Source organism: Miscanthus floridulus, chromosome 12 (genome assembly GCF_019320115.1).
Source record: "Miscanthus floridulus cultivar M001 chromosome 12, ASM1932011v1, whole genome shotgun sequence".
Classification (NCBI taxonomy): Eukaryota; Viridiplantae; Streptophyta; class Magnoliopsida; order Poales; family Poaceae; genus Miscanthus; species Miscanthus floridulus.
Window position 1 is genome coordinate 67,101,142 of NC_089591.1, and position 12,481 is coordinate 67,113,622.

The following is a 12,481-nucleotide window of genomic DNA, read 5'->3' on the forward strand; positions in this document are numbered from 1 at the left end:
CCTTTGTGCTCATTTTCGAACACAACACTCTTATAAATACTTGCTCGAAATTCGCCAGATTCGAAGCTCACCATCGTGTTCACACACCCTTCCACACGAGTCACTAGCCAGGGTGAGAAAATCGCCGAATTACAGTGGAATGATAAGAGGCGTGCTAAAAAAATCACCATTGCCACGGTGAAGACAAAGCCATGACGTGATGTTATGCTTCCTTGCAAATTTCTCTACAATCCAAATCTGTCGGTGCTGAAGGACAAATTCAGAGACCGCGGTTGGCCATATTTTTCTTCTTTGACTGAAAGGCGTGCATGGCCATCTGTTTTTTTTTTTTGAGGGAAATCTTACCTGCTCTGGTACTTGACCATTATTAATATCAATCAATCATACAGCTGATTTTCTAATCGAGCGCGCAACATGATCCCTTGGTCTTTTTAATCGGCCTCGCCACACTCTCCTACGCACCACAAGTACTACTCCACAACCAAACCAAATGCTGCGATGACCATGGACTCGCCGCCGAGCCAACCCATGGTGCTCACCCTGATACTTGCTCTCCTCCTAGTGCTATACCTCGCGCTCCGGCGCCGCGCCGGCGGCGGCAAGAACCGGAGCTACCCGCCGGTGGCCGGCACCGTGCTCCACCAGCTGCTCAACTTCGGCCGGCTGATGGAGTACCACACGGAGCTCGCCCACAGGTACCGCACCTTCCGCATGCTCACCCCGACCTGCAGCTACATCTACACCGTGGAGCCTGCCAACGTGGAATACATCCTCAAGACCAACTTCGCCAACTACGGCAAGGGGAGCAAGGTGCACGAGGTGGGCGAGGACCTCCTCGGCGACGGCATCTTCAACGTGGACGGCGCCAAGTGGCGGCACCAGCGGAAGGTCGCCAGCCACGAGTTCTCCGCGCGGGTGCTGCGCGACTACAGCACCGGCGTGTTCCGCGACACGGCCGCGGAGCTCGCGGGCATCGTGGCCGCCGCCGCCGCCGCCGCCGCCGGGGAGAAGCTGGACATGCAGGACCTGCTGATGCGGTCGACGCTGGACTCCATCTTCACGGTCGGGTTCGGGGTCAGACTGGGCGTGCTCTCCGGGTCCAGCAAGGAAGGCGCCGCGTTCGCCAAGGCGTTCGACCATGCCAGCGAGCAGGTGTTGCACCGCTTCTTAGACCCGTTCTGGAAGGCCAAGAGGTTCCTAAACTTCTCGTTGGAGGCGGCCATGAAGTGCTCGGTCCGCACCATCAATGACTTCGTCTACGCCGTCGTCGACAGGAAGATCGAGCAGATGGGAAGAGACCAGCAAGAATTTGTGAGCTCAGACTACATGCATGATGCATGCACGGGAGCACGAGAGGAGATTACAGTTCTGACACGGTGACATCCCTTCCCTGACAGGCCAAGAAAGAGGACATCTTGTCGAGGTTCCTGATGGAGCGGGAGAGCGATCCCGGCTGCTTCGACAACAAGTACCTGCGGGACATCATCCTCAACTTCGTGATCGCCGGCCGCGACACCACGGCGGGGACGCTGTCGTGGTTCCTCTACGTGCTCTGCCGGAACCAGCACATCCAGGACAGGGTCGCGGAGGAGGTGCGCGCCGCCACCTCGGGGGACGGCGACCTCGGCGCCCCGGAGCTCGTCGCGTGCCTGACCGACGACGCCATCAGCAAGATGCACTACCTGCACGCGGCGCTGACGGAGACCCTCCGGCTCTACCCTGCTGTGCCCATCGTGAGTTATCCGGAACTCGGCGCTTTCCTGAACACCAGTCGGTTTCGCACCACACATCGGTCGTCGGCGCATAGATTGGGTTTGGGTGGATGACTTTCGTTGGGGGATGCTGGTGTTGCAGGATGTCAAGTGCTGCTTTTCGGACGACACGTTGCCGGACGGCTACGCTGTCAACAAAGGGGACATGGTGCACTACCAGCCGTACCAAATGGGCAGGATGCAGTTCCTGTGGGGCGCCGATGCCGAGGAGTTCAGGCCGGAGAGGTGGCTCGACGACGGCGGCGTGTTCGTCCCCGAGAGCCCCTTCAAGTTCACGGCTTTCCAGGTCGGTTGTGATATTCGATCTCCTTGCCACTTGCAGTGTCCTTCACTGAATGCAGGATCCAGCATGTGACGTGTTCGGTCTCTTGTGTGGTACACAGGCTGGCCCTCGCGTCTGCTTGGGAAAGGAATTCGCGTACAGGCAGATGAAGATCTTCGCGGCCGTGCTTCTCTACCTGTTCAGGTTTGAGATGTGGGATGCCAACGCCACCGTGGGTTACCGGGCCATGCTCACTCTCAAAATGGATGGCCCGCTCTATGTTCGTGCGTCGCTCCGGCGATGAGGCGGGCGGGCGGCAACGGTCAGTCGTGTGGAAGTATACATGCGTGTGTGTACAGTGGGCACTTGGACTCTCTCCTGTGCAATCTTGTATGCAGCTGCATTTAGTGTTGTTGACACTATCGTTGAGGCCTCTTTCAAGTTCATGATATATGATCAGTCCCGGAACTGGTTCTCTAAACACTTAGCTTTGCCGCCATCTCGTAATTTTCTCCCGTAACTCCCTGCTGTTGCCGGACTGGGCGCTAGAGGGCGGTTTTTTAACGCAGAGGAGCCGAGACCGATCGAACTTCGATCCATGGAGCGTGCACACCAAAATCATGTCCGAGACCGATCGGACTTCGATCCAAGGAGCGCGCACACCAAAATCATGCGGACGAAACCCTCCCTCCCTTTTTAGGTGGTAATATAATAATAGATATAAAATAAAAGTATGTATATCTCGTGGAGCTAGCTGGGGCTCCGAATCAATCACAGATCGAGATATGACATAATCAGATCGAGATATGACCAATCAAAACTATTGTACTACGTAATAATATATCCAAATTCGGCAACCGGATTCTCAACCAAAAATATACAGTATTTTTCCCATAATATAAACTACGTGCTAGCTAGGCTGGCACACGGATGTACGGCGGACTCTGTTGAATCCTCCTGCTCCTATGTTGGAGGACGGACGTATCGGACTTCTGCCAAAAACATGCACACATTCGCATGCAGCTTGGAATAATCCGTAGGGACAGTTGGTACCTCGTGCCGGATAGAGATTCTAACTTCTTATGATCACCCTGTTTTTCAGCCAACTCAAACCAGTCAGCTAATAGTATTTTTTTTTCTCATAATAAATCAGCACCGGTCAATCCAATCCAAACCAGCCCAGAAACCAACCAGCGAACAGGCCGGATGAATTTCTCACCAACATATGGACCTCCGATCCGAATTTTTTTCCATAATAAATAATATAACTGGAATTGTAATTATAGTAAGTAAATGGATGACAAAATTTTCAAGAGAAAATTCCCTATCTAGCATAAAAAAAGTCTGTCTACTACACAACAATGTGTTTTATGCAGTTTTAACACATAATTTTTTTTACACCATAGGGTTAAGATCCAACAACCTCCACCCTTCTTCTACCTCCAACCTCCAGCCTACACAGATCACATATCATAGATCATAATTTTTTTCTATGGGAGGACAAATCACAGATCCGCCGCCGCCGCCACCGCCGCCGCCGCCACTGCCATGGCCTGCGCGGGCGCGGGCGTGGGTGCCGCCGCCGCCACCACCGCCACTGCCATGGCCGGCGCCGATGCCGGTAGAGGGGGAGAGATATAAAAAAATCTATGTGTTTTTTTGTTCTAAATTATATATGTGTTGTATAGCATTTCTGTAAAAGAAACTTGCTCTTCCTTATTTAGCACAAAAAGTTCAAAACTTCCCTATCAGTACATAAGTGAAAATTTTCTTCCCTATCTAGCACTTCTGTTAGTCCGGACAGTTAACGATATTAACTCTAAGACAAAAAGACATTTCCATTAGTCCAGACAATTAACGTTGTTAACTCTAAGACAAAAAGACATTTTTGCCCCTCTTTGGTTTCCATCGTTGCTGGTATGCAGGGATGAAAATGGTACGGATATTTTCCGACCGTATTCGAGACCGAATCCGTTTAGAGGGGTTTAAATCCGTTCGTATCCAAGTCCGGATATTCAACATCCGATACCGTATCCGTATCCGAACACTCAAATCGCATATTTATGATGTCGATATCCAATCATATCCTATCCGGCATGGTTGACACTATCCGTATTCGAATCCAAATCCGGACAGAAATATGAAAACAAATGTAATATCAGTGATATCCGTCCGTATCCGATCCGTTTTCATCCCTACTGGTATGTTATGCGCCAGTTTTTCTTATCTCAGGTTGCTTTGGTGCAAACTTTTTTCTTTTAGTTTTTTTTTTGCTTTATTAGTTCTTTTTTTTGGCACAACAACATTCTTTTTGCATGGACTATACATGCTTCTTTTTTTTTCCACATGTAACATGACAACAACATTCGCATAGGATTGAAATGCAACATGATGGTGGTGCTGTGCTCATCAAATGGTGGTGGTGCGCGCTCACCACTAGCAAAATCAGTAGTGGTCCACTGATGGCAAGCTGGTGCTTGTTTGGGCAGCGGCAGAGGAGCTTTACCATGGTCCATGGATCGTGCGCGGGACTGGAGTGGGAGAGAGATCATTGCTGGCCCGGAAAGGTAGAGCGGTCAACAGAGCTACTATGGCCTTATACCAGGTGACTAAGGTGAGACTGCGAGAGAGACTCTTGCATAGTATTTCTTTCATTCCAAATTATAAATTATTTTAAGAATTTTAGAGAGTCAAAGCATTAAGTTTGACCAAAATTATAAAAGAACTATAAAGATTTTTTTACATCAAATATGTATACTATGAAAATATAATTGACGAAGAATCTAATGATACTTAGTTTGAATCATAAATATTATTATTTTATTATATAAATTTGGTTAAACTTAAAATACTTTGACACTGATGGGTAACGTTCCTGGACTGTCCTACCACTAGACCGCATGCCCATTTGCTGACAAGCCCTTTTGCTGCTCTTCGTTTCATTCCATCAAGTATTCATTCGACCACGAAAATGATCGGAAAGTAGAGCCAACTAGGTGGCCCATCAGGTTAGTGCCCAGAGTTGATGATGTTCCGTAGGCCGTGCAGTAGTCTATTTAAAGAGGCCCAAAAGTAGCACGATGCAGAGCTTTTTCGGCCCATATTGATGTCCTATACCTTATTAGCGACTAATAAAGGAAAAAGTTCATTTTATCTCCCTAAACTATCCTCAAAGTCTAATTTTTCTCCCTGAACTCCAAAACCAGATAAACCACCTCCCTCGACTTTTAAAACCGTTCATTTTTCCTCCCTGACTCGGTTATAGATGGTTTTCAAAGGCGGTTTTGTCTTTTTCTTTTTTATTTATTTTGGCTGAATTTTTGAAAAATCATAGTAAATCACAAAAAAAATCATAAAATGGAAAGTATAATTTTCTTTGACTCCACATGAGTAGATATACATAGTGAATATATAATATGGTATTCTTTAGTATAAAGTTTTTGCTATAACTTTATATCTATGATTTTTAGTAATTAATTCAAAGCTTGAGTTTTTGTGGTCCAATTATGGTGAAATTTTTATGGTGGGTTAAATTTTATATGATTGAACTGTAGTAAAAATTTCATGCTTATTGGACTAGGTATAACTGAGTTATTGATTTATTTATTTTTATGCTTGTTAAATAGTTTAAAAATAGTTAAAAGTGTGTAAGAATAGAAACGAGTATGGAATTTTTACTATAGTTAAAGCATACAATAGTTAGATCATCATAAAAATTTTACCATAATTGGTCCATAGAAACTGCAGCTATGAATTAATTACAGAAAAACATAGATCTAAAGCTACAACAAAAAAAATTGTACTAAAGCATACCATATTATATGTGTACTGTGTAGATCTACTCATGTGGAGTCCAACAAAATTAAAATTTCCATTTTATGAGTTTTCTGCAAATTACTATGATTTTTCAAATATTTAGCTAAAATAAATAAAAAAGAAAAAGACAAAACCGCCTTTGAAAACACCTATAATAAGGCCAGAGAGGTAAAATGAATGGTTTTAAAAGTTGAAGGAGGTGGTTTACCCGGTTTTCGAGTTTAGGGAGAAAAACTAAACTTTGAGGATAGTTTAGGGAGGTAAAATGAACATTTTCCACTAACAAAAAGCCCAATGATGAATTATTTACGCGTGGTTTGGCCAGGCCCCAACTCTGGTACGACAACCAGTTCTCCAAGAACAAAGCTGAGAACCCGCATAGAAAAACACCGGTGTGTTACTGTTTAGCAGAAATTAATAAATGTTTATCTCCTACAACTAAAAAGACTAAAAGTAAGACTATTTTTTGGTGTGACTTTTTTTTTGGTCGCCCTTCCCTTCTGGCCATGCGATACCCCACGCGATAGAAAAAAAACTGTCATCCCTACGATCTTCGCCTGCTTTGAAGGAAACAAATCGATCACCTGAGACCACATGCATGGAAGGAAATAATAATCATGCATGGAAGAAAACAATTGGCAAAGATCAAGCAAGACTCCTCCCTTCCGGCCATGCGATACCTCGTGCGATAGAAAAAGAAATTGTTATCCCTGCGATCCCCGCCTGCTTTGAAGGAAACAAATCGATCACCTGATGCCACATGCATAGAATGAAACAATAATCATGCATGAAAGAAAACAATTGGCAAAGATCAAGCAAGACGACTCAATGAGATTGGCCCTTAATTTTAGTGTTTCCAGCATACAGACCTGAAATTAAAAAGTGGCTGCTCCTTAAGAACATCAGTGGTGCCAAATAAAAGATGTACAGGTTATACATGGTGAGACTGATGAATCTTTTATAATTTTCTAAACGAATATTCCCACCATTCGTATATAAGTCCATTCCACTGCGTTTCTTCATGCTCCAATTAGCATATAATATGAAAGTATTGTTGTGTTCATCATGACTTTTAGTTGACTACTCCCATTAGCATATGCTTCCTCTGCCCCAAAATATAAGTCGTTATGTGATGTGTGCATGTCAAACTTTCTCAACTTTGACTAGGTTTGTAAAAAATACGTGCAATATTTATATCTCCAAATAAGTTTATTATGAAAATATATTCAATGGTCTATGTAATGATACTAATTATGTATTATAAATATTTTTTATATATAATTGGTCGAAGTTAAAAAAGTTGACTTCTCGAGAAGCGAGAATGAATTCTATTTTAGGACAGAGGGAGTATATGAAAGCAGTATTGAAAAAATTTTAACAATCAAGTTCGTCTTTGTCTGATTGGTAAGCTTAGACATCATAATAACATCAAAAAATTCAACTCTCATGGATACCCTCATGGATCAGTGCAAAGCATCCCAATCCTACAGCATACGCAAATAGCAACCTTAAAGTTTTAATATTTTCAAAGGATGGACAATAAATACCATCTTAGACGTTCTGGCATTAGAGTATACACGTGTTGACACATAGACATGATGGTGCAAGTGAGCAGCCAGCAGAAGTCGAGAGTTAGGGGGTGTTTGGATCCAGAACTAAACTTTAGTCCCTGCCACATTGAATTTTTAGATATCAATTAGGAGGACTAAACATGAGCTAATTATAAAACTAATTACATAAGTTGTGGCTAATTCATTTGCCAGCGCCGTATACAGAATGGTATGGAGATGTGGTGGAACTTATTCGTGGATTTGTTGGCGCATGAAAGAAATGGATATCGAAAATCCCTTCTTGCCGGTATAAAAAATGATCTTAGCTGCATCACGGAAAGATCTACACAGTAGAGTTTATGAGCCTGCGACACCATACTCTCTGTGACTGTGTAAATTTCACGAACTTAAGCTTTTTGGATTAAATGTCACTTTAATGTCGGTCATATACTTTTATAGTATTGTTATCTTATCATGCGATCCGTGTGTTTTTATTACAAAAGTTTAGCTGTCCCGTAACAACGCACGGGCACGAACCTATTTACATATATATACTCGAACCTGTGTGTACATGATTATATGGAGATGCAGTGAAACTTATTCATGGATTTATTGGCGCATGAAAGAAATGAATATCGTAGAATTCTTTCCGCCGATATAAAATATTATCTTAGCCGTATCACGAAAAAGTCTATACAGCAGAGTTTGTGAGCCTGCGACATCGCGTTCTCCGTGACTGTGTTAATTTCACGAACTTTGCTTTTTGAATTAAATGTCACTTTGACATCGGTATTTAATTTAACAGTATTATTATCTTATCGTGCAATCTTTATGTTTTTAATAAAAAAAATTTATTGTTCCGTAGCAACGCACGGACACGCTACCTTTTAAACGTCTAAATGCCGTTTTTGACCGTTGCCAATTCCTTCAATTAAGGAATCAACCTCCTCGCCAGATTCCTCGTTGCCTCCTCGTCAGCAGAGATCTGGAGACAGAGCCTAGCCAACCGTGATCTGCTTCAGCTATACTACAGTTAAAGCACATCATAAAGAACTCAGAGTAATCTTAGATCCAATGATGTGCCGAGCTCTGTTAGAAAGAACGTCTTGCAAAAAGCATGGGAAGCTTGTGGCAATCGACATAGAAGTTGTCCTGCAATGCAATAGTGCCACCAAAATCAACGATCCACAAAGGCACTATGCTCGCTAACACGTAAGGCATCTTCTGGACTTGCATTGCACGTCGGCACGCTACATGTACATGAGCTGTAAACTCAGACTCTGTTGTCTGAATACTGTCTGTAAACCGTTGAAGACTTGGCTGGACTTCAGTCCACGGTAAATGTTCCAAACAGCCGTCTACCACGTTGGATACGGGACCATTTTTAATTTTTTATTGATCTGCCCAATTGATTCCCGGCTCCATTTAGTGCCAGGCTGCCAGCTGCAAGAAATAAAAAGAGCGCCAGGGGCAGTGAGAGTGTTGGGCTCCATGGTGACATGCCGAGATCAGATCGAGGAGCCAATCACTCGTTCATTCTGAGCACAACAATATACATTGAGCATAACAATACATTCCAGGTCAAATTTGGTGCTGCTACTACTGCAAGAAAAGATTACAGTACAAACTTCAACATTCCCGGCGCCCAATCTGCAGTGAGTCACGACTCACCAGCATGCAATTCATAGCACACGAATTCATACTCTCTGATTCTGTTGTAATTAATGAGTGTAAATTTACAGCTAGAGCCGCAGTAGCACAACTCGAGACTACGCGCAGTAATCTTTAGGGGGCGAGCAAAATTCCTCACACAAAGAATTTTGAAGATGAAAAAAAAACTGTAAAAAAGAATGATCAATTTGCTCCGCTGCAGAAGCTAAGATCACGTCGTCCGCCATCTCGGGCGTTGCTCGGCGACCCGCCGCAGCATGCCGTCGACCATGATGTCGACGGCGTCCTTCATGCCGCCGCCGAGCCCCTCCCCGTCCGCCGCGGAGTACACCAGCCCCGGGATCATCTTCACCACGCGCTTCCGCATCAGCCGCACCCGCGACTCCGGGATAGCCGCCAGCACGCCGCGCACCGTGAGGTTCCCCGCGCGGAGCTGGTCGCGGTCGATGAACACGGACCACTCCCCCTCGCGCCCGTCCACGGGCAGGTACCACCCGTACTGCCGGTACGCGCTCCTCCGCCAGAACAGCACGGGGACGGCGCCCGCCACCAGGCAGTCGAACAGCGAGCGCCGCGTGAAGCTGTCCCCGCGCGGCTGCAGGCAGAACCTGGCGCCCATGAAGAGCTCCATGACGAGCGCGTTGTTCTTGATGCACCTGCCCTCGGCGCAGTCCAGCGCGCCGCAGGCGGCGGCCCCGGCCGCCTGGCACTCCTCCAGAAGCAGCGCGCGGAAGTCGCCCTTGATGGCCGACCGCGGCGCGCCGGCGAAGGCGAAGAGCCTGGGCCGCGGGCGCCGCGCGACGTACCGCTGCCATGCGCGCACGTCGGCGGCGGTGCGCGGGTGGAACCCGGTCGGGTACGGGATGCCGACGTCCATGCCGTCCCAGGGGTCGCGCTCGATGACGAGGCGGGTGACGTTGGCCACCCCGGGCATGGTGAGGAAGCTGCCGCCCCACCCGGCGTCCGTCGTGCGCCGGAAGTCCCACGTGATGCGGCCCAGAGCAATGAAGTGGTCCCAGCCGTGGGACCGCTGGTACCACGGCTGCGCGTGGAGCCACGACAGCAGCGCGACGCAGTCCCTGTCCCTGTCGGCGCCGGTGGCGTTGGCCGCCCACAGGTGGCGGCCCACGGTGAGCCCCGCGTAGAATGGCACGAAGAACGCCGCGGCGCGCCCCGGGTCCGTCGTGCGGCAGCGGTGGGAGAGCAGGCGGCGGTGCACGATGTGCTCCAGCGCGAACTGGTCCGACGCGTACCACGACCCGAGCAGCTGCCGCGGCAGGAGTGACGACAGGTTGGTCCCGCCCGCAGGGAACCCGAGCCCGTCGTTGGCGAGGTAGGGGCACAGCGAGTACATGGGCGTCAGCGCGTCGCACATCCCGAGCAGGTCCTCGTTGAAGGCCTTGGGGAGGTCGTAGACGTACACGAGCCCGCCGTCGCAGCGCGAATCATTCTCGTCTCGGCGCGTCGGCGCCGACGCCAGCACCGGCACGGCGGTGGTGGAGACGGAGACCGGGGCGGGAGGGGGCCGCACGGCGCGGAAGGCGAGGAAGACGAGGAGCTGAAGGGCCAAGAAGGCGAGCAGGAGGAGCACGGCGAGCCGCGGGCGGCGGGCGGCCGGATTTGGATGCTCGGGGCGGACCAGCGCCATGAGCGCGGCGACGGGGGCGAGTCGATCCAGAGCTTAACTGGAGGGAGCCGGATCGCGCGTCGGCGTGGGTGGCGATTTGGTTGAGGCGATTCGCGTGCCAGGGCCCAGGAGCGCACCGGCGGCACGGGGACCAGAATGTGCGGCGTGGTAAGGCGGAGGCGCAGGATTGGTGGATGGAGATCGTGGTGCGGCACTGGGGGGCGGACTGTTGTCTTTTGCCAGTAAACTAGTGCAGAAACGGGAAAGAACAGCGGCGGCTTTCCGTCACGGTTTGTTCGGTGATGCCATGGACGGGAGAGCGGCAACGTGTGCTGCCTCGCGCTCTGCTGCGGCAGAACCGCCGAAGAGACTTCAGATAGACTCCAGCAGTCGCGTCGCCACGTAGTCTGCGCGTGTAGTATATTAGGACGATTATTATATATACATGTAGAATTTTTGTTCACAAAAAAAGTGTTTCTCTTTATGGGAGAAACATTAGAAGAATTTATTGTAATGTTCTATTTTGATCTGCCAGCTAATGACACTTCTATGTCATAACTCATAAGAGGTCAATAATGTAAACTGAAGTTAGTAATGATGAAAATACTCTGTCTTAGCTGTTTTCATTTACCTATTACTTGGCTTCTTGATCAAAGAGGTTGCTGGTAGAGTCAAAACTTTCAGCATCACGGTACCAGACCTACAGGACAGATGAGTCATTTGGATGTGTGCATGCCCAAAAGGAAATTGGCTATGTATGACTATAACCACCCAGATAAGGTCCTTCCATCTCTACTCCACATAATATTGTACCATGCAACCATTTTATGAGCCGTAGATACATAGGGCTAAGAGCATCAGGCTGCAATGACTTGTAATAGTGACATATATGAGGCATCGGAAATATCGAAGGCCTTTGACCAATAAAATCTAGAAATAAAAAAGCATGGAAAAAGAATAGAGTAAAAATGAATAGGTTGAGGAGAAGAAAAGGTGTGCGAGAGAAAACAAAACATCTATCGATTGTAAGAGTGATTTTAAAAACAGGAAATAGAGACAAACCTGTTATCAATTCTATATTATACTAAATAACAATCAATAGCAGTATAAAGGAGGATATAACTGTATATATATTCCATAGCTAAAAATCTAACATGCAACTATAATTATGTCAGGAAGAAGGGCGCCATAGTATGCATATGACACATAGGTAAACATAGACGGCAAACGGCTGTAGAGAGGAAACTCACCAAGATGCCTTGGCCCGATTCTTTGGCCAACAACAACATAACAAAGCCTAATATAAAAATCATGGCATCTTATAGTTAGTCATTAATCCACTAAATAGACGGACAACAAAAAGACAGGCAGACCAAAAACTCAACAAGGTGTGGTGGACCAATTATGAGGTTGTTCTAACCAAGCACGTCACAAGGCCAATTATAGCGGTATTTCGTAGTCACTCACTAAAGGCCTGTTTGGATCCCTACCTCTAAAGTTTAGAGCTCTAAAGTCTTTAGAGCACTTTAGATCACTTTGAAGGTCTAAAGCTCTAATGTGAGGTGGACTAAAATTTAGAGCTAATTTTAGACCAGTTGTTTGGAGCTTTAGCTCTAAAGTTTAGAGGTCTAAAGTTTAGAGGAGAGAATCCAAACATGGCCTAAATCACCGTACAGGGCATGCTATCCTGTTGTACTCAGTGGTGCATGGAATCTCCAGTGTAGGAATGATAGCTCTACTTACAAGCATGAAAAGAATTATTCTAGTGTTTGTAATATCGAAA

General features: G+C 47.0%; 2 protein-coding genes across 2 annotated transcripts; one reads left to right on the top strand and one right to left on the bottom strand.

Moving 5' to 3' along the window:
• Positions 1 to 328: 328 nt before the first annotated feature.
• On the top strand, positions 329 to 2,539 carry LOC136496778 (cytochrome P450 704C1-like). Its single transcript, XM_066492537.1, has 4 exons — positions 329 to 1,311; positions 1,398 to 1,733; positions 1,855 to 2,058; positions 2,156 to 2,539. Exons 1-4 carry the CDS (start codon positions 499 to 501, stop codon positions 2,336 to 2,338), a joined length of 1,536 nt encoding a protein of 511 aa, XP_066348634.1. The 5' UTR covers positions 329 to 498; the 3' UTR covers positions 2,339 to 2,539.
• Positions 2,540 to 8,985: 6,446 nt separating this feature from the next.
• LOC136497812 (xyloglucan galactosyltransferase XLT2-like) lies at positions 8,986 to 11,083 on the bottom strand. Its single transcript, XM_066493674.1, has one exon. It carries the CDS (start codon positions 10,717 to 10,719, stop codon positions 9,283 to 9,285), a length of 1,437 nt encoding a protein of 478 aa, XP_066349771.1. The 5' UTR covers positions 10,720 to 11,083; the 3' UTR covers positions 8,986 to 9,282.
• Between the last annotated feature and the right edge of the window lie 1,398 nt (positions 11,084 to 12,481).